Genomic DNA, 26,428 nt, shown 5'->3' with positions numbered 1-26,428 from the left:
AATACAAGAATTGATCCAAATCACAAGCGCTCTGTTGATTCGACCATTTCACGTGGAAAAGTTGCAGTAATTTAGCAAAAATTCTCACAAATATCGCAGAGAGATTTCTTGAATTTGCATAAATTATTACGATCACAAAATCACAGAAAAATACAATACAAACAGCAACAATGACGTTAGGAGGAAGCGTCGGGGAGTTTTATAGATATGGACGAAACCAAGTTACAATAACGTAACGTACTCGTGCTGCTGCGCTTGTAGTTCCTTTAATGGGAGCTGTAGTTTTTAATCTGTGTACACAAAGAATATATCGTTTAACTATTAAAATAACAAAAGTTTAAATGTCTGGCAGAGAAGCTGTCGTGGAGCTGAGCGGTCTGAATGAATGACATTTTTATTATTGTGTCATGCATACAACTGTATGCCCAGCCCGCATGGACACCATGAATACAGTATATTGTAAAAAGAAAATCTTTCATCTTCAGATCTAGAGACCATCATTAAATAGTTCAGACATTCTGAAGTTACAGTCTACAGTTGGGAGCTTGCCATATATTACTGAAGAGCCTAAGTAAAAACTAATTAAACAATCTATCTCGCCTTCTTTTCCAGGCTTTTGAGATAAAGTTAGCAAACTTAAATACATCAAAATTAAACAGCCATTCCAGTTTTGCTCATCTGAACACCAAAATATTTCAGGGTTTAGTCGAGCATGAAACATTAACTCTCCTAAGTCATCATAATTTGCACAGTACAATAGAAAATGGGACTCACTTTCCACTTCACCCAAATCACAGTTCTCACACAACCTATTTTCCGGAGTATTTTTGAATCGACCGATCTCAACGGCCAGAGGAAGAACATCAGCTCTCAGCTGTGCAATCAAAGATCTTTGGGTTCTAGATAAACGAGATGTTACATATAATTCAGGGCCAAAATTCTGTTTGATATGCATATATGTTCTTAATTTGGGCTTTAACAACATTTTCAAACCATTTTTCTTCAAATTTCAATAGAAGCTTGTTTTTAATAAAGTTAACATTACAGCACAGGTTGTTCCTATAGATATACAGCATATCCACCTCCTCTAACTGGAGAACTATATAATTTACTCCACATAAATACTTTCTTATTTATTCTGTCCTCTGCCATTTTGATTAGACGGTTCCACAATCGAATCATTTCACATTTTCGTTGTACAGACCCTGGTACCCAGCCCATTTAACCTTGAACTGCTGGGATCAGAGCAAAGCTATGAACCCCCAAAAAACATCGTATAGCTCTATTCTGCAGTATAATTCAATATGGGGAGACACATGCATCATAGAGTTTAGTATATGTACAATAACCAAGATCATTACATACTTTCAATTTATTAATAACTGATCCCAAAGTTCTCCCAGCTGAGTCAGCAAGGGACCAAATTCCAGCCTCATAAGTCATAAATTCATCAAAAAAGAAACCCAAGTATTTATAGACACTAACATACTCTAAGGCCACTGAACCAAAACTAAGTATTTGTGTACTTCTTTCCATACCTTTCTTTCTGAAATGTATTATTTGTGTTTCACTCTTGTTCATCGCTAATCTCCATTTAGGACACCACAAACTAACCATGTTTAACATATTCTGTAAATCAGATTCAGACTCAGCCAATAAAATTATATCATCCGCGTATCATAAAATACCCAATTTAATGTCACCTATACATACACCTAAATTAGATTCCTTAATCTGTAGAGCTAAGTCATTCACAAATAATGCAAAAAGAGTTGGGGAAAGTATATCACCTTGTGTTACACTAAAAGGTGTTTCAAACCAGTCAGTAAACATATCATTGATCTCAACACAGGCAACTGGGCAACTATACAAGGTCTGTATTGCTCTATAAAATCTACCGTCCTCGCCTGCTTCCATAAGTTTAAAAGCAAGCAGATCTCTGTTGATCCAGTCAAACGCCTTTTGGAAGTCAACAAAACATGCAGAAGTAGGTTTACCTTTGGCAAGTCTAGTTCTAATAACAGTCGATACTGAATGTATATGATCAATACAGGCTCGTTTCTTTCTAGATCCATTCTGCTCATTGACAAGATACCGTCCCATTTCTAAATGTTGAGTGAGCCTATTGTTCAGTATATTAGCATACAATTCATAAACCGTACTAAGAAGGCTGATGTCCCTATAATTAATAATCCTGGGGTCATTTTTTGATGATTTTGGAACAGGCTTAATATGGACTTGTACCATACTGTCGGGATTATACCATGTTCAAAACATGTCTTCAAAAGATAAAAGCTCTAAGAGATGTGGTCATTTCAAAGCTTCATTTGGGATACCTTCAATTCCGGATGCCTTCTTCAATTTTGCTTTATCTACAGCCCTTTTAACTTCTGCTATTGTAATATGGTGATTTAAAAATGTATTTGGGCTATATCCTGGTGTATTCATAGACATCTCCATCTTACATTTTGTAGCACAAATATCATTGAAGAATGTGTCATCAAAACCAGGTGGAATATGGTTTCCTGAAAATAAATCGGCAAAATCTCTCTCCCATGTTCCGAGTACTGCCTCTTTTTCATTTTCAATATCATCATCATCTAGAATAATTTCCATTGGGATTTTTGTTAATTTCTTAGGGCCCAGTTTATTTATTTCTTTCCAAAATTGTGGGTTGTTACTTTGTAAGTGATCCAACTCTAATGCTTGTCCTCGTCTAAATTGCCTTTTATGGTTCTGTAAACTCTTATCAAAAATAAACTGGGTTTGCCTGTATCGTTCCCTAAGTTGTCTTTTGGCCAGTGAGTCCTTATAGTTTAGAAATTCTCTCTCTGCTTGTCTTTTATCATTCCAGTATGGCTTAGTCCTACTCATTTGCTGATATACCCCTTTCCTACTTGAAACACCAGTTTTTGTGTTCATTTCATTGAGCACTGTATCACAAAATAATCCATACCAATTATCAATATGACTTTGTGTTTTCTCACACCCCTCTAATTTATTGATAAGTTCAACCAAAGCAAGGCGACACATTAGAAGAAAGAAAATATTTCTGGAAATAATCTAGATCGTCTTTTAGTTGGAGAGACCCTAGTATCAATTTCCAAAAAAGACATCTCAGATGTTCAGTCAGTGTCTCTCTGTAGGAAACTTTATGGTAACGTGTTCAATAAAACAACCTTTGGAGGTGATAATAACTGTATAAAGGTGAGTTCTTCTGTTCCTGAGTGTCCAAAAATCAATTCAGTGCTGCTCTCAAAGTGTTACTGAAAAGAAACCAAACAACCAAACTGATCCAGCAGCTACCTCTCTCTCTCTCTCTCTCTCTCTCTCTCTCTCTCTCTGTCTATGTCTATGTCTCTCTCTCTCTCTCTATGTCTATGTCTCTCTCTCTCTTTCTCTCTGCAGGGTTTTTGTATTCATGAGCAGCTTCGTGGCTCCACCTGACACCTTCGACAACATGGCTGAAAGTGTTTACGGCGGATCCTCTTCCACCGCTGCAGCCGACACTTACCTGCAGGCGAAATGAAGTTACCTGAGAATTACTCTGAACTCTGAATGACCCCCCCCCCCCCCCCCCCCCCCCCCCCCCCCCCACCCCCCACCCACCCACCCCACCGCCTCACCCTGCTCCATTAATTATTCCTCAGCCAATCAGAGAGCGTAGTGACAGCTGGGTGGAAGCTTTTACAGACGACATCCAGTCTGATAAGGACAGGTTTCACTTTAAGGTTGTTTCCTGACGTCTTTGATTCGTTAACGTTACCTACAGACACCAGAAGAGGCTCATTTAAGACTTTTTAAGACCCGTTCAAAGCAAAACAAGAACAATTTAAAAAAGTATAGAACTGGACAATGAGGAACAATATTTAAATACTTCTATATGTTTTTAAGTGTATTGAAAACAGGATTTTAAACTCTTTTTTTCCTTGTGATTTTGTAACTTCAGAGAAGTTGTTGTGTGTTTTATTTCAAATTGATTCCATTTATTATACAGAAATGACATATTAAACCTTGTCAACACATCTGCTTATGAAGTTATTAATTAATTTCACATTATGACCATGAGGGTGAGAGAAATTAAAAGATTTTAAACAGAAAATAGTATAAAAATAATATTTTTTGACTTTAGGGTTAGGGTCAGGGTTAGGGTTGGGGTTAGGGTCGGGGTTAGGGTCAGGGTTAGGGTTAGGGTTAGGGTTAGGGTTAGGGTATTTGGCAAAGAAAAAACTCCTACAATCCTACATATTATAACTTTTTAAAGTGCCAAGTCAGATGAACTTAGGATGTTGGCATGAACGTTATTTACAAAGCAGAAACTCATAATTTCCATAACTCTGATTTGTCATGAACGCATCATCAGCTGCAAGCAAAAGAAAAAAAAATGTTTCATGAGGTTTTTTTTGGATTGAAATAGAAAATTTGTCTAATTTCAGTCCATTTATATTTGACCTTTAAAACTTTTGCTGGCAAAACAAATTCTGTTAACAGTTTTAGTCTCAAATAGTTTCTTCAAGCTGTTTTTTTTTTTGTTTTGCTTGCAGTGAAATATGTTTTGAATTCTTTGCCAAAGGTTTGCTCAAATATGTTGTATTTGACTGCACTATAAGGACACAATAAAGCAAGAAGCCAAAGTCCTTAAATGTCTAACCAAAAGCAGACGTACAAGAAGTTTGCTAAATAAATTACAGTCTTAAAATGAAAAAAAAAGATTTAAATCACAGACTTTCTGATCATAAAACAGGTGAAAAACACGTAAAATTTGATTCCAGCTTTCAATACTGAACGGTTTTGGATTCTCGGTGCTTCAGACGCAGTTTGTTTGATACAAAAAGTAGAAATGATATTGAAACTCTTTGTCTTCACGGTTCTTTTTCTTCCATCTGTGTCTTCTTGTTTTGTTCAGTCAGCTGTAACCTTGTAAGAAAAAACTGTGTCGCTCTTCTATAAACCTGATACACGAGCCGCTCTTTGTTCCTTCACGCTGCAGCTCGGCCAAAGAATGAAGTTTCTCTGTTTGTGCTCAGGATGCTGTGTGAAAATCCATATTTCTAGGAAGTGTGTGTGTGTTTTTTTTTAAATGTAGTTTTAGTCATTACGGCGTTGGGTTATTTAGAGCCAGAGAGACATTTTAGGAGTTGGCTCTGCAGGCTTTCATGTTGGCCCCGTGTGAAAATAAATCTGGAGAGTCGCTGGAGTCCAAATCACAAACAGATGAGCGGGTTCTGCGAGGAGCAGCGGGTTCGGGGGGTTTTGCTGTGTGCAGCCGAGGGAGTATGAATGAGACTTTTAATTGGCGGTGACGGCAACAACTGGCCTCGTTCTCCTGCAGCTCAATTAGGAGCATTCAGGCAACGCTTGACACTTTATCTGAGGGAGGAACCGGGGACACATCCTGACCTGTAAATCAGGTGATCTGCTGCTGCGTCAACACTAGATCCAGAATAGAACGGTTAAAATGTCACAATATGCATCACGGAGCTGAGAAATGGATCTTAATCAACTACACATGAAATAATCGGTCAATTAATCGATTTGTCTGTTATGATAATCGTTTTAAAATAAATGCCTAACAGTTTCTGAAGTGTGAGGGTTTGTCACATGTTGCATCAATTAGTCGATTAATTGATCCACAGAAATAATTGTAATTTTTTTGTATCCGCCTGTCATTTTTTAAATAAAAACACTAAAAATCTTACGGTATCTGCTTCTCAAATGTGATGATTTTTTTGGTTTTCTTTGTCTTGAGTGATGTTAAACTGACTGTTGGTCAATTTTCACTATTTTCTGGCGTTTTTTTTTAGACAGAACGATTGATTGAAAAACTACCTGCCTACATGTGGAAGTAAACTGATTATGTTTGTGTTTGGGGGAGTTGGTTACACAAAATAAGCATTTAACAGAATCCTGCACTGACTGATCAATGAACGCTTGTAACATTTGTGGACTCATGATGGACTTTTTTTTAAAAACAGTATCAAAATTGATGCAGATATCACCTTTCCTATTCTACACATTTTTCTACACCTGCAATACCCACAATGCAATGCCCCTGGGTTCACTCAACTGTACGGATTAGGAGGTGTAATACTGGTGGCTTTCACCAAAGGTTTGTAAAGTTTGAACTGTTTTACACGAGGAACCACCGAAAACAACTGGTGAGTTAAAACATGATGTCACACTGACGCCTGCTGGACGGAAACAGAACTGCAGAGTGATTATTATATCTGAGGCAGGAACATTTACTCAAGTACCGTATTTAAGTACAGTTTTGGGGTACTTGTACTTTACTTGAGTATTTCCATGTGATGCTACTTTCTACATTTCAGAGGAAAATATTGTACTTTCTACTCCACTACATTTATTTGACAGCTTTAGTTACTTTTCAGATGAAGATTTGACACAATGGATAATATAACAAGCTTTTAAAATACAACACATTGTTAAAGATGAAACCAGTGGTTTCCAACCTTTTTGTCTTTTGACGTCTTACAAAAAGCAGTGTGTAGTCGGGGTCACATTTCACATGTCTATGAGTTGTTAACAGCTCCACCAAATAGTGATTTTTCCCTCTAAACTTCTCACATGCTTTCATTTCAATAAATGTTCAAATGATCCAATATTTCAGCAAAAATCAAAGATTAGAGAAAAAGTCCAACAACTGAAAACAGATTTGTGTATCAGAACTTTGTTTTTTCTTCTTTCCTCTCCCATTAATCATCTCACCACCCCTCAGATTTATCTGCTGACCCTTTGGAGGGGCCCGACCCCTAGGTTGGGAACCACTGGACTAAACTAGCTAACTGTATATAAAGTAGTGTAAACTAGCTCCACCTCCAGCAGCTACAACAGTAACATGCTGCTCTAACACTGATGCTTCACTATTAATAATCTAATGATGTCATATATAATAATATATCAGTCAGAGGGACCAAACCACTACTTTTACTGCAATACTTTAACTACATCAAGCTCATAATACTTATGTACTTTTACTGCAATACTTTAACTACATCAAGCTCATAATACTTATGTACTTTTACTGCAATACTTTAACTACATCAAGCTCATAATACTTATGTACTTTTACTTAAGTGGGATTTTTCATGCAGGACTTTTACTTGTAATGGAGTAATTCTACATTGCTGTATTAGTACTTTTACTGCAGTAAAGGATCTGAGTATTTCTTCCTTCTCTGTATGTAACGCTGGTGTTTGTTGTATTGGAGCCAAAAATGGAAACACTAAGAATTTTCAGCCATCAACGTTTTTCTTTCCCCTCAATCATTTGTTTGCAGAAATAATATCACAACCATGTAAGAATCAGTACATAAAACATGAAAATCTATAAACTGCTGCCAAGATACGAATCCTTCAATGTTTAAAGCTCATTTAATCTTCAGCTGTAACGTTAAAGTATTTGTAGTGGAAACTTGCAAAAAACGGTGAAAATCAACCACATTTAAGTTCAAATCCTGCAACATTTAGAAACAACACTCGCTGCTTCTTTAACAACTTTCAGTTTATTTTTCATGTATGAGGTTTCAGTGATGCAGCAAAGATGGAAAACAGGAGTAAAAATAATCTAAGACTGAATCCACCGACGTCCCTTTAAAACCAACAGAGAAGATTTCAGCTCTGATCTGATATTAAACGAGCAGGAAGCTTCGACACCAACTGATTAAAACAAATATCTGTACAAACAAAAGTGACGGAAAAACAAATCAAGAATTTATACCAAAACAGAGCATGTGGTGGTTGGAAAAAAAAACAAAAAAAAACCCCAATAGATTATAGTTTATACATGATCCTTTTATTGGCAACATCCATGTGTTTGAAATGTTCGTGTCATATTTATCACCACTATTATTATTATTATCATTATTATTATTATTATTATTCATATGTAAACACAACACGGTCTCACTGAATTTCATGAAATGAGCCAAAAACTCTGAAATGCAAAATGAAAATTAAATACAGGACGAATTATGTTCAATGTACATTCTTTTTTTTTTATCATCATGAGCTACATTATCTGACAATAACACAACATTTTACACGTTCATAATGTATTAATGTGAAACCATTTCAACTAATATCTAAATAAAATCTATTGCAATTAGCTACTTTCCCATAATATAACTATTAAACATGCACTATATACTGTAGACTAAACATTTTATCTTGTTGTATATTTAAGAATACAGAATAATATATATTCAGTGTGCAAACTTAACCAGTGATACCATCACAAACTCTTGGAGAAATTATTCCCGTCATGTTTCATGCAGAGCAAAATTTTTTTTTTTTTTTTTTTTGCATTTAAAAGACATTTTGCTCATTTCATAAAATTTTGTGAGACCAGGGGCCAGATGTATAAACACTACGTACATACAAAATTCATGCAAAAAAAATCACGTCCCACACATACAGAAGTTTTTTTTTAATTTACAGAAACGTTTTGCACCTCAGATATACGTCAGACATAAACATGCGTTTTGGTTTTTTTGGTTTTTTTTTTAAAGTTTTATTAAGCATATTTTCTTCACTGAGTGCGGTTTTTTTTTGTTGTTTTTTTTAAAAGAAATTCAAGTTCTGTAAATCCCAAAGAAACCTTAACTCAAAAGATTTTTTTTATCCTGTTAAATATTCTACTTTTGGTTTTTTCAATAATTTTCCATTCATGTGCTTCTTATTTTTATGTTACGAGTGCTATAATCTGTGAACGATTACCGATCACTTTTTTCTGATATTAGTCGATGGACGGATGAGTTTACAGCTGCATGTGTGATGAATTAAAAGAATTATTGACACTATATATATGTGCTGTAACTGGCTGCTTGCAGCTGAATTGCACCCACAGGAGCGAAGGTGTTTATTGGCCAACAGGTGATTAAAAAGGTGTGTCTGCATCTGCATTTATAGCTAACAGTGGAAATCAGGCTCCTGTTAAATGCACTCAGTTTCCCAAAAAAAAAAAAAAAAAAAAGAGTGAGATTTATAAAACAGAACCACACATGAGATTTATAAATCTGGCCCTGGCCTTGTAAACCCGAACAGCTTTAAGATTGAAAACCTGATCTACATGCAAAGAGGAGCAGGCAGAAGAAAGAGAGGAGAGAGAGAGAGGAAGAGAGGAGAGAGAGAGAGACGCCTCCACGTCATGCAAACACATCACGAGACTTCAAGGAAAAAAGTCTTTTTGTCTTTTTGCAGCGCGCCAGTTCAAGAAAAACAACAACAAAAAAAAAGAAAAAACAACTGTTGGGTTCCAGCAGTCGTCCTGCAAAGTCTGACAAACATTTTAAAAGTTCCTTCACCTCCTCGTCTGTGTTTAAACTGCTGCTTCTCAAAGCAAAGCTGGAGCAAAAAACAAAAAAAAAAAAGATGTCCGAAAACAGGAGAAAAAGAGCATCTTCACTACAGAACATAAACTGTGTGTGGTTTAAAAATGGTTTACAGTCAGCCTCTGCAAATTCTGCTGTACGTACCTCTACAAAATCTTAAAACAACAGCAATTATGTACTTTTTTCTTTTTTTTTTTAATTTTTATTTTTACAGATCTATCAAAACCTAAAGCGTTTAAACCAAAGTCTCTCTTGCGCGTTTGCCTGCAGCTGCGTTCAGAAGTCCAGTCGCGACAGATCAGTGGCTCAAGCAAACCTGTAAAATACTCATTCCTGGACGTTTTAACTACTTTAAAATTTTCTTCAAATATACAGAAAAAAAAAAACCGCCGGCGTGTTTTTCTTGGCTGAATTACAAAGCCGACAGGTCAGAATCTAAATAATTCCATAAAGCTGAGATATGAGAAAACTTTTTCACAAGAAACAAAACAAAAAACAATTTTTCCTCTGCGAGTTAATCTACAAACGTTTGTCTGAAGCAGATTTAATAAATTTCTCTCTTACAAGCAGCAGCAGCTCGTCACTGTTGGTATGTCAGTACACAACGTTCACGTCATGATGATTTACATTTTTTTACGACTTTTAAAAAAGCGTCAACATCCGACTTTTAATCGCTTTTTTTTTTTTACACCAAGTATTCTTAATAAGACGACCGTGCATTAAGAAGCAAACAAACAGATGTTTCACGTCAGCCAGAGTCATGATATTCAAGGTAATTCAATTCAAATTTAACGCATAATTGCAATAAAACAACTTGTCAACTCTCATAAAGTCATAAAATCTTTCTCCTCACATGACGTGAACGCAGCAGTAAAAACACGTAGTGCACAATCTTCCCCCCTTTTTGTTTAAAATTTACTTTAAAAATCAAGCTGTTAATTAAGTTTACATGATGCAATACTCCGGTAAAATAAATGCAATTATAAATACAGCAAAAGCGCCTCTGAAAATAAAGAGGCTTTTTCACGCAGATTTGACCTGTAATTCGACAACATATTCTTGTTGGCACATGCTCTGTAACATCACATCAAACTACACTCGTCCGCTAAAAGTTTACGTTCTTTTTAAGATTCTTTGATTCTCAAAAACACCAAAAATAAATATAAAAAACCCACATACCTTGAAAAACCAGTAAAACATACAGTACACACACGCGCACGCACACACACACACACACACACACGCACAAACAAACACACACACACACACACGCTCCACCTTTCCTCCACCAAACTGAAACGCTCGCTCTGCGTTAAAAAGCCGTCCGTCAGCTTTTAAAGTGCGACGCCAAGTCACTGAGAGTTCAATAATACTTGGTTAAAAGTTTGGCTTCAGGCGGGGAGGCGGGTGAGGAGGCGTGATTTTTTTGTTTTTTTTTCTTCTTCTTTTTTTTTTGTTTTTTTTTTTTGTGTTTTTTTTTCTCACTGAGCTGTTTTGCTGGACGACGTCTTCAAGCAGATCTTCAGTAAAATGGCGGAGGAGGGAAAAAAAAAAAAATAGTGCGAGGGTGTCACACGTCCACCACCATCTTTTTGTGAATGTCTAATCCACCGACGACCTGCAGGAGACGACAGGAAATGAGGTCACACATCGTTTATTCACATTTATGTCATTTAAATCTTAATGAGAGTGACGACAAGATTAAAAGCTACTAATCGATGTTTTCTAAATGTCTTAAAACAACAGTCAGGAGCCCAAATGAACATTAAAGCTGTTTTTCTTGCTGTAATCATTCCTCCTGTTCATACTGACCATTAGAAGATCCCTTCATAATGACCTTACAATGGAAGTGATGGAGGACAAAATCCACAGTCCTCCTTCTGTGCAAAAATGTATTTAAAAGTTTATCTGAAGCTAATATGAAGCTTCAGCGTCCAAATGAGTCAAATCAAGTAGATATCTTTCAACGTTACAGTCTTTTTATCTTTATTCATCTCTCTGTTATTTGACTTTTAATCTAGTGCCACCAGACATATGTGGGAACACCCTAACCCTAACACCCTAACGCCCTAACTCAAACGCCCTAACTCTAACGCCCTAACCCTGACGCCCTAACCCTAACACCCTAACGCCCTAACTCTAACGCCCTAACCCTAACGCCCTAACCCTGACGCCCTAACCCTAACACCCTAACGCCCTAACCCTAACGCCCTAACTCTAACGCCCTAACCCTGACACCCTAACCCTAACGCCCTGACTCTAACGCCCTAACTCTAACGCCCTAACTCTAACGCCCTAACTCTAACGCCCTAACCCTAACACCCTAACCCTAACGCCCTAACTCTAACGCCCTAACCCTAACACCCTAACCCTAACACCCTAACCCTAACACCCTAACCCTAACACCCTAACCCTAACGCCCTAACTCTAACGCCCTAACCCTGACACCCTAACTCTAACGCCCTAACCCTAACGCCCTAACTCTAACGCCCTAACTCTAACGCCCTAACCCTAACACCCTAACTCTAACGCCCTAACTCTAACGCCCTAACCCTAACACCCTAACCCTAACGCCCTAACTCTAACGCCCTAACCCTAACACCCTAACCCTAACACCCTAACCCTAACACCCTAACCCTAACGCCCTAACTCTAACGCCCTAACTCTAACGCCCTAACCCTAACACCCTAACTCTAACGCCCTAACTCTAACGCCCTAACTCTAACGCCCTAACCCTAACACCCTAACTCTAACGCCCTAACTCTAACGCCCTAACCCTAACACCCTAACCCTAACGCCCTAACTCTAACGCCCTAACCCTAACGCCCTAACTCTAACGCCCTAACTCTAACGCCCTAACCCTAACACCCTAACCCTAACACCCTAACCCTAACACCCTAACTCTAACGCCCTAACTCTAACGCCCTAACTCTAACGCCCTAACCCTGACGCACTAACCCTAACACCCTAACCCTAACACCCTAACTCTAACGCCCTAACTCTAACGCCCTAACCCTGACGCCCTAACCCTAACGCCCTAACTCTAACGCCCTAACCCTAAAGCCCTAACCCTAACGCCCTAACCCTGACGCACTAACCCTAACACCCTAACCCTAACACCCTAACTCTAACGCCCTAACTCTAACGCCCTAACCCTGACGCACTAACCCTAACACCCTAACCCTAACACCCTAACCCTGACGCCCTAACCCTGACGCCCTAACTCTAACACCCTAACACCCTAACCCTAACGTCCTAACCCTGACGCCCTAACCCTAAACATATGTGCATATATTGGTATCAGCAATCGGCCACAATGAGTTGGAAATATCGGCATATTGGATATCGGCAAAAAATCCAATATCGTGCATCCCTACTTTTTCCTTCCGTGGTATTGACAGAGGTATCGGGTATAGTTTTTACTATTAATACTAGTATTGTATCAAAGTTTTAAATTATAGTATTGTGACGACCTCAGAGAATAACGATGTCTGTTTATGACGTTGCTTCTCTTGGCCTGGAACTCACCATCTATGTTGACAAGTCCATCGCTCCCAGTTGGCTAACTTAGATATTGAGATCTGATCACTACGTGTGTGAGTCAACATAACAAAAGGGCTCATTAGTAGCAGCTGTAAATATAAAAGGCTCACGGATCGGACGTCATTATCCAGATAAAGATCACATGTTAACACCTGGTTTAAACGGAGCCTCAGTCTTGTCATCAGAACAGCTGCTCACACTCTGCTCGTGTTTTATGCACCTGTTGCTTTTCCTACTGCAGGTATAGACAGGAAGTAATAATAACACAATCATCAGTATGTTTCTTTGATGCATCAACATCTTCTGGTTGTGTAACAAACCCAAAGCTGCTGGTTGGACTTTAACGTCTTGTTATTCATTTGGTCTCCATCATTGTTGCTGAGTGTTTTCCATATATTACATACATATAACACAGCAGACGCTTCTCTATGAGACACATTTTTCAGTGAGGATGTGATGAACAGGTGACACTGGAGGAGCTGAAGCTTACCGCACAGAACTCCTCGAAGGATATCCTGCCGTCGCCGTCTTTGTCGGCGTTGATGATGGTTTTGTCGACGATCTGCTGCAGCTGGGTATCCTTCAGGTTGTTTCCCACCATCATCTTCAGGACCTGGAAGAGTTCCCCGTTGGATATGTAGCCGTCTTTGTCCATGTCGTAGATCCTGAAGGCAACTGAGGTCCAAAAAGAGAGCAACAAGGAGGAAGATGTGAGTGTTGGTCAGTTTTCACCAATGATAAAGTTACAAATGGCAACAAAATGAATGTTAATCTGGCAAAATATGCAGCAACGTGTGATACAACTGCGTTTCTTGTTACAGCTAATTTGCACCTGTAATCCTGACAAAACTCAGGATTTAAAAGCAGATAGAAATCAAACTACAGCCTGTAGAAACATATTTCATGAATACATGTCAGAGTCCATTTTAATCATGTTTTTGGTTTTTTTTAGCGTTTTAAAGGATGAACGTGTGAATTTTATGAAAAATCCTCATTTTGTTTCAATCTCAGCAATTAAACTTTCAAACCTAAATAATTAATTACAGCGGTTCAAACTTTTTATAAACTGTGGCACCTTCAAAGGAAATCTTTGTCATGGCACCCCGAGCCACACGACCCCAAAATAATTTGTACACAGAAGTTTATAGCAATTGCATGTTATATTATATTATGCCTATATTGTATTATATTGGGCTATATATCAATATTAAGTTATATAAAATCGGCTCAATCTCAGAATAAAAGCAAACAGATGCAGATTTACAGATACATAATTTTGCTAAAAATAAGCTATCATTACAATTGAATAAATTAAATAAAAAAGGTTTTGGGCATTTTATTGGGACACATGTTGATGTGACGAGAGACCATCAGCAGGTCTGACTGACTTTCATGTTTATCAAATATCAGATCGTCTCGTGATCAAAGACGATCAGAGATCTTCGTCTGCTGAAGTCTGTCGATTTCTAAACGGTTGAACAGCCGCTAACAAACCTACGACCCTTAAATCTCACAGCTCTGACGTTCACTTTTTTCTGACCGCTGAGATCCTGCAAAACCCCCCGAGCTGGAAAGCGCGTTGTGTTACTATGACAACCGACAACAGTGAGTTGTCATGTCAGCTGTGACAACCTGCATATAGACGGAGTTTAATATGGCGGTTTTGATATTTATCACTTGTTCATTCATTTTTTGATATGTTCGAAACATAAACTGTAATTAATGTAAATGTCGTAGATCTTTTTCAATGTGGTGAAAGGTTATTAAAAATACACAACAGATGGAACAATATGATTAATCTTCAGGTGACTCCACTGTAGGAAACACTGACGTCACCCTTTCTAAACTCAGAAGTCAGTGCAGCCTCATACTGTGATGCTGGTATGTATTATAGTATACCGCAGAATTTATAGACATTAACAGAAGAAAACCATGTTTGTTTGTATTTCTGAAAGGTTTACATGAGCACCATGAGATGTGACTCATCTACATATTTATCTCTGAGTTTAATCATCATAACAGAAGCACCAGTGTTGGTAACTGGTGACCAGTATGATGGACACTTACAGCGTAACTTCTGCTCCTTGTCACCTTTGACGCTGAACTGGGAGACTCCTTCAATGAACTCTGTCAAAGAACAAAAAAAAAAACATCATTAACTAAAACTGCAGTTAAAATTAAACTGTTGGTACATATAAATGTAATTTTCCCAAAGATCACAGAGATGGAAAATAATATATATATATATATATATATATATATATATATATATATATATATATATATATATATTACACATTATTGTTATATAAGTAATTACAAGACCATCAACCATCCAAACAAAGGATGACTTTGCATCTTTGAAGGATATTTTTTCTAGGATCAGGGCACATCGAGAGAAAAACAACTGGTGCAGATGGAAAAAGAGACTGAAAGTATCATAAAAGCTTCCCAAGACCACTGAAGTCCTTAAAATGACTTCATTAGAAATAAAAAGATGTACTTTTTAGGAAATGGGTAAAAGTGCTTTCTAACTTAAACAATGAAACTAATTGATTGTATTTTGTTAAAAGAAAAATTAGCACAATAAGTCTAAAAACTGCAATATGGACAACATCCAAAAACCGAACAATGTGATGACATAATACAGATTACTCTACAAACATTATTTTGCAGCATTTTATTATAATGGAAAGCTGTGAAAAGGTTTTTTGAATTAAACTAATGAGTTGAGTTGAGAGAACTGCAACTGTGACTGATGTTCAGAGAACAAAGTTCATCTTAAAGGACAAGTTCACAGTTTTTTTTTTAAGTGTGTCTTAAACCAGCAGTCAGGTGTCCATATGAACAGTGAAAGAGGTTTTCCTCGCTGTAATCATTCCTCCTGTTCATACTGGATATTAAAAGATCCTTCAAATGTGCTTTCAATGGAAGTGATGGAGGCCAAAATCCACAGTGTGTCCACACAGTCATTTAAAAGTCTGTGTGAAGCTTATATGAGTCTTCAGCAGTCTGAGTTAGTCATATCAAGTGGATATCTGACACGTTTACAGTCTTTTTAGCATCAAATTCCCTCTTTGTGTTTCCTCGTACAGTGTTTCTCTGTTGAGCTGTAACTTTGATATAAACATATGTAAAATATTGACTTGGTTTGAACAGTTTGGACGGTTTAAGCTTCATATTAGCTTCAAGTAAACTTTTAAACATGTTCTCATAGAGGGGATCTTCCCGAAAGAGAAACATGTTTCACTGTTCATTTGGTCATCTGGCTTGTTTTAAGCCGTCCTTTAAAGATCTCGACAGCAAAAAGTGATGCTGTTGGTTTCCAGAGATTCAACTAAAATGTCTTTAGTATGTTGCCTGTCGATCATTTCTTGCTGAAAGACTTGTTTGACACTGTGGAGCATTTATTAAATGACTGAAATTAATGTGTCAAAAACATTTCATGCACAAATTATATGTTGAGTTCATTGAGAAAAGACAAAGACAAAAGTGTTTCTCCTCAGAAGTTGGTATAAATGACGATGATCGTGCTATTCAAATGTCATTATAATCACTGCTTCCATTTTCTTGGCATAAAATGTCAGACTGTGTGCTGCATCTTAGCATTGTTTATGGATTTGCCTGCACGCTGCACTACACTCCTCATGTGCAATCAGAGCAGCAATAATGAATAAATAAACAGTACAGGGACAGAAGCATGTTTTCATACAGTATTTGTAACACTAACAGGTCATTTTTAAAGACTGATGTCAACAGTAAAAACCTTTGGGTGGTTAAAACAATCCCAGTAAAAATCGATTAAGGAGGGAAAACTTGCTTTTTTAATGATGTATTTACCTTTAAAGTCGACTTCCCCGTTCCCGTCGGTGTCAAATATATCGATAACTCGCTGCACGAGGGGATTCTGCTGGAGCTCTGGTAAGGACATGAACTCCTCCACGCTCAGAGACCCGGAGTTATCTAGGTCGAGTTTCTTAAATCTCTTTCCTAGCCTCTTAATCTCATCAGCATCAACTGGAATGAAACACAGAGAGAGAGAGAGAGAGAGAGACAGAGAGAGAGAGAGAGAGAGACAGAGCGTTATTTACAGTCAGAGAGAGATAAACAAACAAGTTTCAGCGAAGCACGAAGAGCTGTTTACTCTGGACAAATGCTGGCCCACCACTGACGTTGAGCCACGCTTGTTCCTGTGAAGTTCAGGCTGCACAGTAGTTAAAAAACAACCTGCTGTCCAGCTTTATTCTACCTTCCTGCCTCTGTACCTGATCTCCGGCTACAGCTCGACCAAACGTACCTGGTTTCTTCTTGGTACTGGCCATGTCTGCTCAGAGCTGCTGGTCCTTCGCTGCACCAGTTAGGCTGAATCTTGTGGTGCCGGACCTCCCCCGGTGCCTCGCCTCTAAGCCCTAACACCGGGTCATGTGACACCTCTTTCAACACTAATCACTCTGCTGATAACCATGAATCGACTGCAGAGAGGAGGCGGGGGGCCATATTATGTTTCCAGTATTATTATTATTACTGTGGGAGTCGTAGAATAAGAGGTAGCAACATATAAGACTTTTTTTACTTTAGATTGTATTATAGTTTTATCACTATGTCTTGTTTTGTCCGACCAACAGTCCAAAACCCAAAATTATATCAATGAAAGACAAAGAAAAGAAAAAAACATTTTTACTTCAACAATAACTTTAAATCACTTTTAACATCTCTGACAAGTGATTTACTTTCAATTAACTGATCAATTATTCGTTGCAGCTCTACTAAAAAATAATTAGCATATTCTATATTCTATATCATGGAATATTCCTCCATCTCAATTATATATATATATTTAGTATTGTATTACTACTGTAGTGTATATTATATATGCTGCACATATATTTTACATTATTATGCGTATTGTATTCATTATTCACACCTATACTTGCATTATACTGTATATATACAGTATATAGTTCAAGCATCATGGCTGCTGGAGTTGCACTACAGGATTTTTGGCTCAAATATTTTCACAATTCACTTATTAAATCTAAGGGATTATAATGTATAGCTTGTATTTATTTTAAGGTAATCTGTCCAATTTCTTTAACCTCTTATTTTAGTATATTCACTATATTTAAAGCTTTTTCCAACTGTCTGAATTTGCAGCAGAGTTGCTTGATGATGTTTACCTCAGACTCACAGAGGTTGAATGAAATGATCTTTGGGTTCTTCACTTTGTTTTGTGTTTGGTTAAAGTAAGCGGAAAAAGGTTTGTAGAAGTTTAAAATGTGTTTGGTAATAACCTGCTGCTGCTTAAACTTTTAAGGTAAGAAACGTGTTCGTGCAGATTCTCAGTCGTCCAGGTCATGGTGTATCTGAGCAACTAGACTTGTTGTTGTGTTCTGTTCAGTTAAGAACTCAAGTTAAAAAGTCTTTTGGATGAGAAGCGAAATATCTTCAAATATCTCAAAGCCCAGTTGCTGTTGATTCAACGCTTTAGGACAAGCTAAGGAACATCTTTTCACATATCTTACTCCTCTTACCTGTTAGTACAGTACCACCTTTACTCCATAGTATTTCACAAAATTCCCGTAAATCAGGAGGAGGAACTAAACTCAATAACATACAGTAAGAGGAGGAGGAACGCTGGAAAGACATAACCAACAGGTTCAGTGACATACTACAGATATTATACTAAAGGTTTGTCAGAGCAACAGCAGAGCTTCAGTCGAGTCTCTCCACTTCTGTCCAAATAAAAATTAAACCGAGTTCATCAAGTCTTTCTCAACAACACAGCAGAGTCTCTGCCAAACACTGGTGAGTACAACTGATCATATTTAATGTTTCAACAACCAGCTTTAATATGACACTTTAGCTCTACTCAGACAGGTGGTTCAACTCTTTTCATTTCATGCAGCTGCTTGTGAAATTGGTTACAACAGAACTACGGCTGCTTTTGCTCACTTTTCTAACTTTTAACTGAATCTCTGTGGTTTGGAGTTCAGTTTCACATTGACTTCCTTCAGTGTTTCCCATTCATTCATTTATTTATTTATTCACAGTAAAACTTTGCCCGCCCCAAATTGATTTTCTGTTGAAACTGCGCACCCCGCTCTCGCCGTCTCTCATACACTCCACAACAGACACAGACTGACTGACTGACAGACGTGACTCGTTCTCCCCCCGCTGCACACTAACACCCTCTTGAGCTTTTACCCTGCAGTCACATTATGCCATCTCCACTTAAAAACATGAACGCTTAAAGATCAATTGTGCGTCTACATCGCTTTGTAAAGAGCCGACTGTATACTTTAAAAACAAGGGACTTCATGGTGCATTCAGGTGCACCTTGTAAACTCTGAAATCTCCAACGCTTTGTACCACAAAGCATATGAGACTTCATGGTGCATTCAAGTGCAACTCGAAAACTCAGAAATCACTACTTAAATTGTTGTTTAAAATGGGAAAGTTTCTTTTTTCTTTGTTGAAATACATACAGTGCATCTATCATTACTTTCTTGTTCTTTCACTACAGCATTTAATAACTAGAAATGCATTTCCTGCGGAAAATGCATGTGAATGCTGAAACTGAAAGGAATCACAAAGCATTGCTGAAAATACCAAATACTTGTTCAGGATCCCCATCTGTACAAATACAATTTGATTACCATGGCATGTTACATTTAAGAGATTTGGTAGTTAATAAGTAGTATGGTGGTGCTTTATTTATGACCACAAAATAATTCAGTATGTCGTGCAGATTCTCATGGAAAACCTGTGTACCAAGTTTCATTTCATTAAAGACAACAGAATTGCTGAAATATCATGTTATAAGGTTACTTTAGCGCCACCTCTAGGCAGAACTTTATGAAATTTTACACACTTCTGTAAGGTCACCTTGTGTACAACATCCCTAAATTTGGTCGCAATCCGATTCATTATTGAGGAGTTACCGACCATTAAGTGCATTAGGCCATGCCTTCAAAAGTTTGCTAACCAATAACAGACAGACCGTAAGTAGTATCTGAAAACAAATGAATAAATTGTATTCGGGGTCCTCTAAACATGGTATGTACCAAGTTTGGTGAAGATTGGATGAAATATGTGCCAACAGAAGCAAAACGGGCGTGGCCTATATCAATCTAATCAGCATCATCCAAGGAACATCCTGACCAAATATTTTTTTGATGGGTCTCATCATTCATGACTTATTAGCCAAAACGCAAAACATTTAATAAATGACCACATGGTGGCGCTATTGATACCATGTTTTAATATGTTAAACATTTACAGATGGGACACCTGTACATTGAAAATCTACATTATACCACTTTTAGTTTTTGAGATATTAGCTTTCAAACATTCCTCCCATAGACTTTCCATTATAAATTTTAATATTAAAAAAATTATATAAAATCACTGGAATATGTTAGAAAAATAAAAAGTAATAGCATAAGTTGAAAGCTTGCAAAAAACGTACGGAAGAATAATAATAAACTAGACTAGAAAATGCAATTTCTCTAGAAATTGCGTGTGATTGCTGAAAGCGGATTCAGATTGCATAACTGGAAGCTGAACACTATTGAAAAATCTAGATTAAAATTAGCAATGGGTGGAATTGAACCTACACCCTCATGTTTATAAGACAGACATGCTATGCATTGAGCTAACATGTCTCACAGCAATGCAAGGCCAGATTTTGGTGTTTAGTCTGTCAATTGCATGAAATTGACAAAAAAGCAGTTCTGCCCTAAGCGGGACTCGAACTCACAACCTTTGGATCTAGAGAGGAATTGACTTATGGTACATGATAGAGATGGGAAGCAACTTTGTACATTACAGAAATATTATGAGGAGCACTGCAGTGAGCAGGTATTGAACACACAACCTTGTCATCTAAGGTGAAGCTGATCAGAGAACAGTGTTCTAAACCACTGAGCCAACAGACATTCACAAAAATGGGAGGAAAAAATCTCCATTTTGATGATGAAAATGTATTTGTCTCAAACTAGAGCTTGAGGCCCAGAGATTTGTACATCATTGGTGAAAGCAAGACTAGTTTAACATGAGAATGTATGATATGTGCAAAAAGTGTTTGTAGGAAGAGAGAACCTGTAGGTTTAAGAAACTGCAGTGAGAGGAGACACACATCCTGCAGATTGTATTGCAGTCAATGAGAACATGACAGGGACTCTCTATCAATTAAGGTTCAAATCTCAAAAATATAAGTCCTATGTGAAATGTATTTACATTTTGAGAGAGAGGAGGCTTGTGGCAACATACTGAGGCAAGACATATGCTTGAGATTAAAATATGGGAGTGATAGCAGTTTAGAAAAATATTTCTGGTCTAAAAATATCTGTGCTCTCCACTGTGCCTTATCACATGACACACTGGCAAGACATGAAAAAGTCTGCAAAACCCCTGACTTTGGGCTTAAATTGCTGAAAAAGTATAAAAGATATCACTAAACAATCTGATAACTTTGAAAGTTCAAAGTTTTGTGAACATTTTACAGTTTGAATGGTGTCTGTGCGATAAGGGACTTCCGAGCAGTTGAGTGTCAAAGTGACCAAGGTTCCAACTCAGTTGGACGGTTCGTCCCATAGACTGCCATTATAAATTTTAATGTTTTAAAAAATTACATATAATCGCTGAAACATGTTACATTTCAGAAAAATACTAGCACACATCTGCTGAATGAGCTGCACAGATTGACAATTGAATGGTTTTTATAGCACAAAGTATGCAACAGTTGAAACGCATCAAAAAACGTACGGAAGACGGAATAAGAATAAAGAGTGAGAAGAACAAAGTGTGATTGCTGAAAGCAATCACACAAGATTTGGACAATAATATTCACATAGCAAAGCAAAACCATATTCCATTATCCAAAACCATTATCAGCAAACCCCAGCATATTCTTGTACAACACATCTCTAGGTATCTCTGATGATTTTCCATGCAGTTATACTCATGACAACAAAATCCCATTCATCCTCCCATGCCAACACATGCTGTACTTAATGGAACAGTAAACATACATGTTTCTTTTAAACAAATCAAATAAGAAATGTTTTTCTTTTCTTTCACACTACACATGTAGATATGTCTGCTGGCAGCTGTCTGCGATCTGAAGATCAGTTTCTGTGCTCCATCTGTCTGGATGTGTTCACTGATCCAGTCACCACACCATGTGGACACAATTTCTGCAAAAACTGCATCACTGAACACTGGAATGTTAATATCCCTTGCAAGTGTCCGATGTGTAAAAAGGTTTTCTACACAAGACCTGAGCTGCACATCAACACTTTCATCTCTGAGATGGTTTCTCGGTTCAGACAGGAAGCTCAACAGAAAGCCAGCAGCAGCAGCTCAAAGCAACAAGCTGCCAAACCAGGAGAAGTTCCCTGTGACGTCTGTACTGGTACCAAACTGAAGGCCCTGAAGTCCTGTCTGGTGTGTCTGACCTCCTACTGTGAGACTCACCTGGAGCCTCATCTGACAGTGTCTGGTCTGAAAAGACATCAGCTGATGGACCCTGTGGCAAACCTGGAAGACAGGATGTGTATGAAGCACGATAAACCTCTGGAGCTGTTCTGTAAGACCGACCAGACATGTGTCTGCATGCTCTGCTCTGTTTTGGACCACAAGACACATGATGTTGTTCCTCTGAAAGAAGAATATGAAGGAAAGAAGGCAGAGCTGGGGAAGACAGAGGCTGAAATTCAGCAGATGATCCAGAAGAGACGACTGAAGATTCAAGAGATCAAACACTCCATTGACTTCAGTAAGAAAGATGCAGACAGAGAGAAAGCAGAAGGTGTTCAGGTCTTCACCACTCTGAATGAGTCTCTTGAGAGAAGCCTGAATGAGCTCATTGAGACAATTGAAGAGAAGCAAAGAATGACAGAGAAACAATCTGAAGACCTCATCAAAGAGCTGGAACAGGAAATCTCTGAGCTGATGAAGAGAAGGTCTGAGGTGAAGCAGCTCTCACGCTCTGAAGACCACCTCCACCTCCTCCAAAACTTCCTGTCCCTGAAAGCTGCTCCAGCCACCAAAGACTGGACAGAGGTCAGCGTCTATCCACCATCATATGAGGGGACTGTGGTGAGAGCTGTGACTCAGCTGGAGGAGACGCTCAGTAAAGAGATGAAGAAGCTGTTTGAGGTTGAGCTGAAGAGGGTCCAGCAGTATGCAGTGGATGTGACACTTGATCCTCATACAGCACATCCTAAACTCATCCTGTCTGATGATGGGAAACAGGTAAATCATGGTGATGTGAAGAAGAATCTCCCAGACAACCCAAAGAGATTTTCTCATTGTAGTTGTGTTTTAGGAAAGCAGAGTTTCTCTTCAGGTAGATTTTACTTTGAGGTTCAGGTCAAAGGGAAGACTGACTGGGATTTAGGAGTGGCCAGAGAGTCCATCAACAGGAAAGGACAAATCACTCTGAGACCTCAGGATGGTTACTGGACTATACGGTTGAGAAATGGAAATGAGTACAATGCTCGTAATGACTCTCCAGTCCGTCTCTCTCTGAAGTCTCAGCCTCAGAAGGTGGGGGTGTTTGTGGATTATGAGGAGGGTCTGGTCTCCTTTTATGACGTAGATGCTGCAGCTCTTATCTACTCCTTTATTGGCTGCTCCTTCACTAAGAAACTCTACACATTCTTCAGTCCCTGTAATAATGATGGTGGTAAAAACTCCGCCCCTCTGATCATCTGTCCTGTCAATCAAACTGAGTAGAGTAATCACCTGTTTTATTTTATGAGAGGATTCATTGTCTTTTACAGGAGCAAATATACACATTCAGTATCATAAACTGTACACTTTCTTTATTAAGAATAAACAAGAACTTTATTACAAGAGTATTTTGTGTATCACATGAAAGGTGGGATCTCTATTCAAAATTAAAACTATTAAAACTTCTGATCAAATCCAAACAACTTTATTCTCAATTGTAGTTAAAATAAAAGTTTACAAAAACCCCTAAATTTTCAGTTTCAAGTGTAATAAACAGTCTCAGGCTCCATCTTTGTCAATGTGAGGTTTTGTTGCTACTCTCTGCTCTATATAATAGTAAACTGAATATTTTTGGGTGTTGGACTGTTTGTTTGAATATTGATTAGATTGATTATCATTTCAAGAAATCTGTAAATATGTGATTGTAAAACCTGTAAACTAAACTATGTCTGTAGTTTTAATGTAAAGCTTTAAATACATGGCCTGAGTAAGCAGTGACTTGTTGAACACCAAACACAAAAAATAAAACCTGGTTTACAGAGAAGCTGTGTTTGTGTTTCTGTTACAGTTCATTAACAATCACAAATTTTTTTGTTGCTTTTATTTAACAAACACTTATTAGTCTACATATGCATCTTTGTATCATCATATTTTAACAATTCCTGTCTGCATTGATTACTGTTTTTACTTAATGGACATACAATCTATAAGGGTTTGTTTTGCTTTGAATTACAATGTTCAACAGGTTTTGCATTACTTACATGTTCAATAAGGTTACTTAACATTACACCTTCAGTGCAGTTGTCAATATTTCAATTAAAAACATGCATCAGTGCTTTAAATCAACTAAAAACATGATTCCTGCATTTTTATCCTGTTTAATTACAGTTAAAATAAACTATATCGTTAATTTGCATCATTTTGATTTGGTCACTCTACACTTCTTCAGCTCTTCTGCAGAAAATGTTTCTCCATAAACACAAAGATTAAATCATTCCCATAATGCACTTGGGCAGCCCAACATGGGTCAGGCACTGTGTTTGGGAGAAACAACTGAGATAAATATGATGAAGGTCACATGACAGACAAGAGTATCTAAAACGCCAGGCTGCTCCTCCCTCCAGGTCTTCATGTCACATCTCTAATACCTTAACATAACAATCTCCTTATTTAAAACAGAAAACTATATGTTCAGTTGGGGTACAATGGAGTGAAAAGCTGTCTGTCATAGAGACCTAACAGCCTTCTGCATGTCTGACCACCTTTACATCACTTCCTGTTGCACTGCAGTAACAACAAGAAGCTTCTCTGTGGGCCACTGACTGTTTATGACACAGAACGACCACTAGATGGAGCACAACACAAAGGAACAATGAGCCCAAAGTTACTGTACTGTTGCCAAGCAGCAAACTTGTTTCTAGACAGAACCTGATTCCTTAAAAATCCCTGAAATAAATAGCCTTCTCTGGTGAAAAGTAGAATTAACTCATATTTTTTGGTCCTCTTTTGAGAAATATAAGTGTTGAGAGTAAAATATTAGACCAAATTAACTGATGTTAACATGTATATTTGTACCACGTCTGGATTTTGTTGATGATCATTACAGCCTGAGTGTGAAAACACTGCAACACACCTGCAACTTCTCTTTAATTAGATATAGAATTATTATTATTGTGGAGACAGTAGTATAAGAGGTAGCAACATATATATAAGTATTTTATTTCACATTGCATTATAATACCTTTATCACTATAAAAAAATTAGGGCTGCAACTAATGATTACTTTCATTACCAATTAATCTGTTTATTATTTTCTTGAGTAGTTGTTTGGTCTATTAAACATCAAAAAACAATGAAAAAGGCTGATAACAATATTCTAGAGCACAAACTGCTTGTTTTGTCCGACCAACAGTTCAAAACCCCCAAAATATTCAATTTACTATAATATGAGACCAAAAAAAGCAGCAAATTCTCACATTTGAAAACCTGGAACCAGCCAACATTTTCTGTTTTTGCTTAAACAGTACAAATAGTATGATACATCGTTGCAGCTCTAATAATAATTGTATATTAATACTATATTGTTATTATAGTCTTATATAATATGCTATATCATGGTATTTTCTTCCATTTCACTATATATTTAGCATTAGCATTACTGTAGTGGATATAACATGTGCTGCACATATACTTAACATCATATACTTTAAATCATTATGTATATTGTATCCATTTTCATACCTATAAACCTACATACTACAGTATCTTTTCATTTAAACGTTTGCAAATTTCACTTATGCAGTCTATATTATAATATATATGTATTGTGTATATTGATATATGTAGATCATTTTAAGGTAATCTCTTTAATTTCTTATTCTTACTTCATCTATTTTCTTGCTGTAACTTTAATTGACAATAAAGTCAAAGATCATTACAGTCATCAAGATTTACTAAAACAGGTTGAGGATTCAAACCATCCAACTCCTGCTAACAAACACTTTTTAATTCTTTAAATGTTCCAAACCTCAGATTGACAGCAGAGCTGCTGACATGACGTTAGCTCTGTGGCTAACAGGGTTCACACTACAACTCCCAAACTCTCAAAGGACAGTGCTGGCAGTGTGAAGCATCACTCAGTACAGAGATGATAGATTCTACATTTATCCCTGTCAGGACTGTGGTGGTTCACCACAAAACAGTCTGAACAAAGACGGCACAAACTTATAGACACAGTTTGTAGATTATAGCAAAGATACAAATAAGGTTGCACATAAAGCAAAATATAAAAATTCTATC

The 26,428-nt window shown here is 37.4% G+C and overlaps 2 protein-coding genes across 2 annotated transcripts in view; one reads left to right on the top strand and one right to left on the bottom strand.

Annotated features, from left to right (window-relative positions):
• Positions 1-10,873: 10,873 nt before the first annotated feature.
• ppp3r1b (protein phosphatase 3 (formerly 2B), regulatory s1ubunit B, alpha isoform, b) overlaps positions 10,874-26,428 on the bottom strand; it is a 28,642-nt gene continuing 13,087 nt past the window's right edge. Inside the window, exons 3-6 of the mRNA XM_042424619.1 lie at positions 16,733-16,909; positions 14,960-15,019; positions 13,383-13,567; positions 10,874-10,967 (exon numbers count right to left, since the gene is read on the bottom strand). Coding sequence (XP_042280553.1) covers positions 10,920-10,967; positions 13,383-13,567; positions 14,960-15,019; positions 16,733-16,909 — 470 coding nt within the window. The 3' untranslated portion in view covers positions 10,874-10,919. The remainder of the gene's footprint in view (positions 10,968-13,382; positions 13,568-14,959; positions 15,020-16,732; positions 16,910-26,428) is intronic.
• LOC121905973 (E3 ubiquitin-protein ligase TRIM39-like) lies at positions 21,594-24,168 on the top strand. The gene has a single exon (XM_042424592.1). The coding sequence runs from the start codon at positions 21,989-21,991 to the stop codon at positions 23,630-23,632; it is 1,644 nt and encodes a 547-aa protein (XP_042280526.1). The 5' UTR covers positions 21,594-21,988; the 3' UTR covers positions 23,633-24,168.

This window comes from Thunnus maccoyii, chromosome 2, assembly GCF_910596095.1.
Source record: "Thunnus maccoyii chromosome 2, fThuMac1.1, whole genome shotgun sequence".
Taxonomy (NCBI): domain Eukaryota; kingdom Metazoa; phylum Chordata; class Actinopteri; order Scombriformes; family Scombridae; genus Thunnus; species Thunnus maccoyii.
This window is presented reverse-complemented; position numbering and strand designations above follow the sequence as displayed.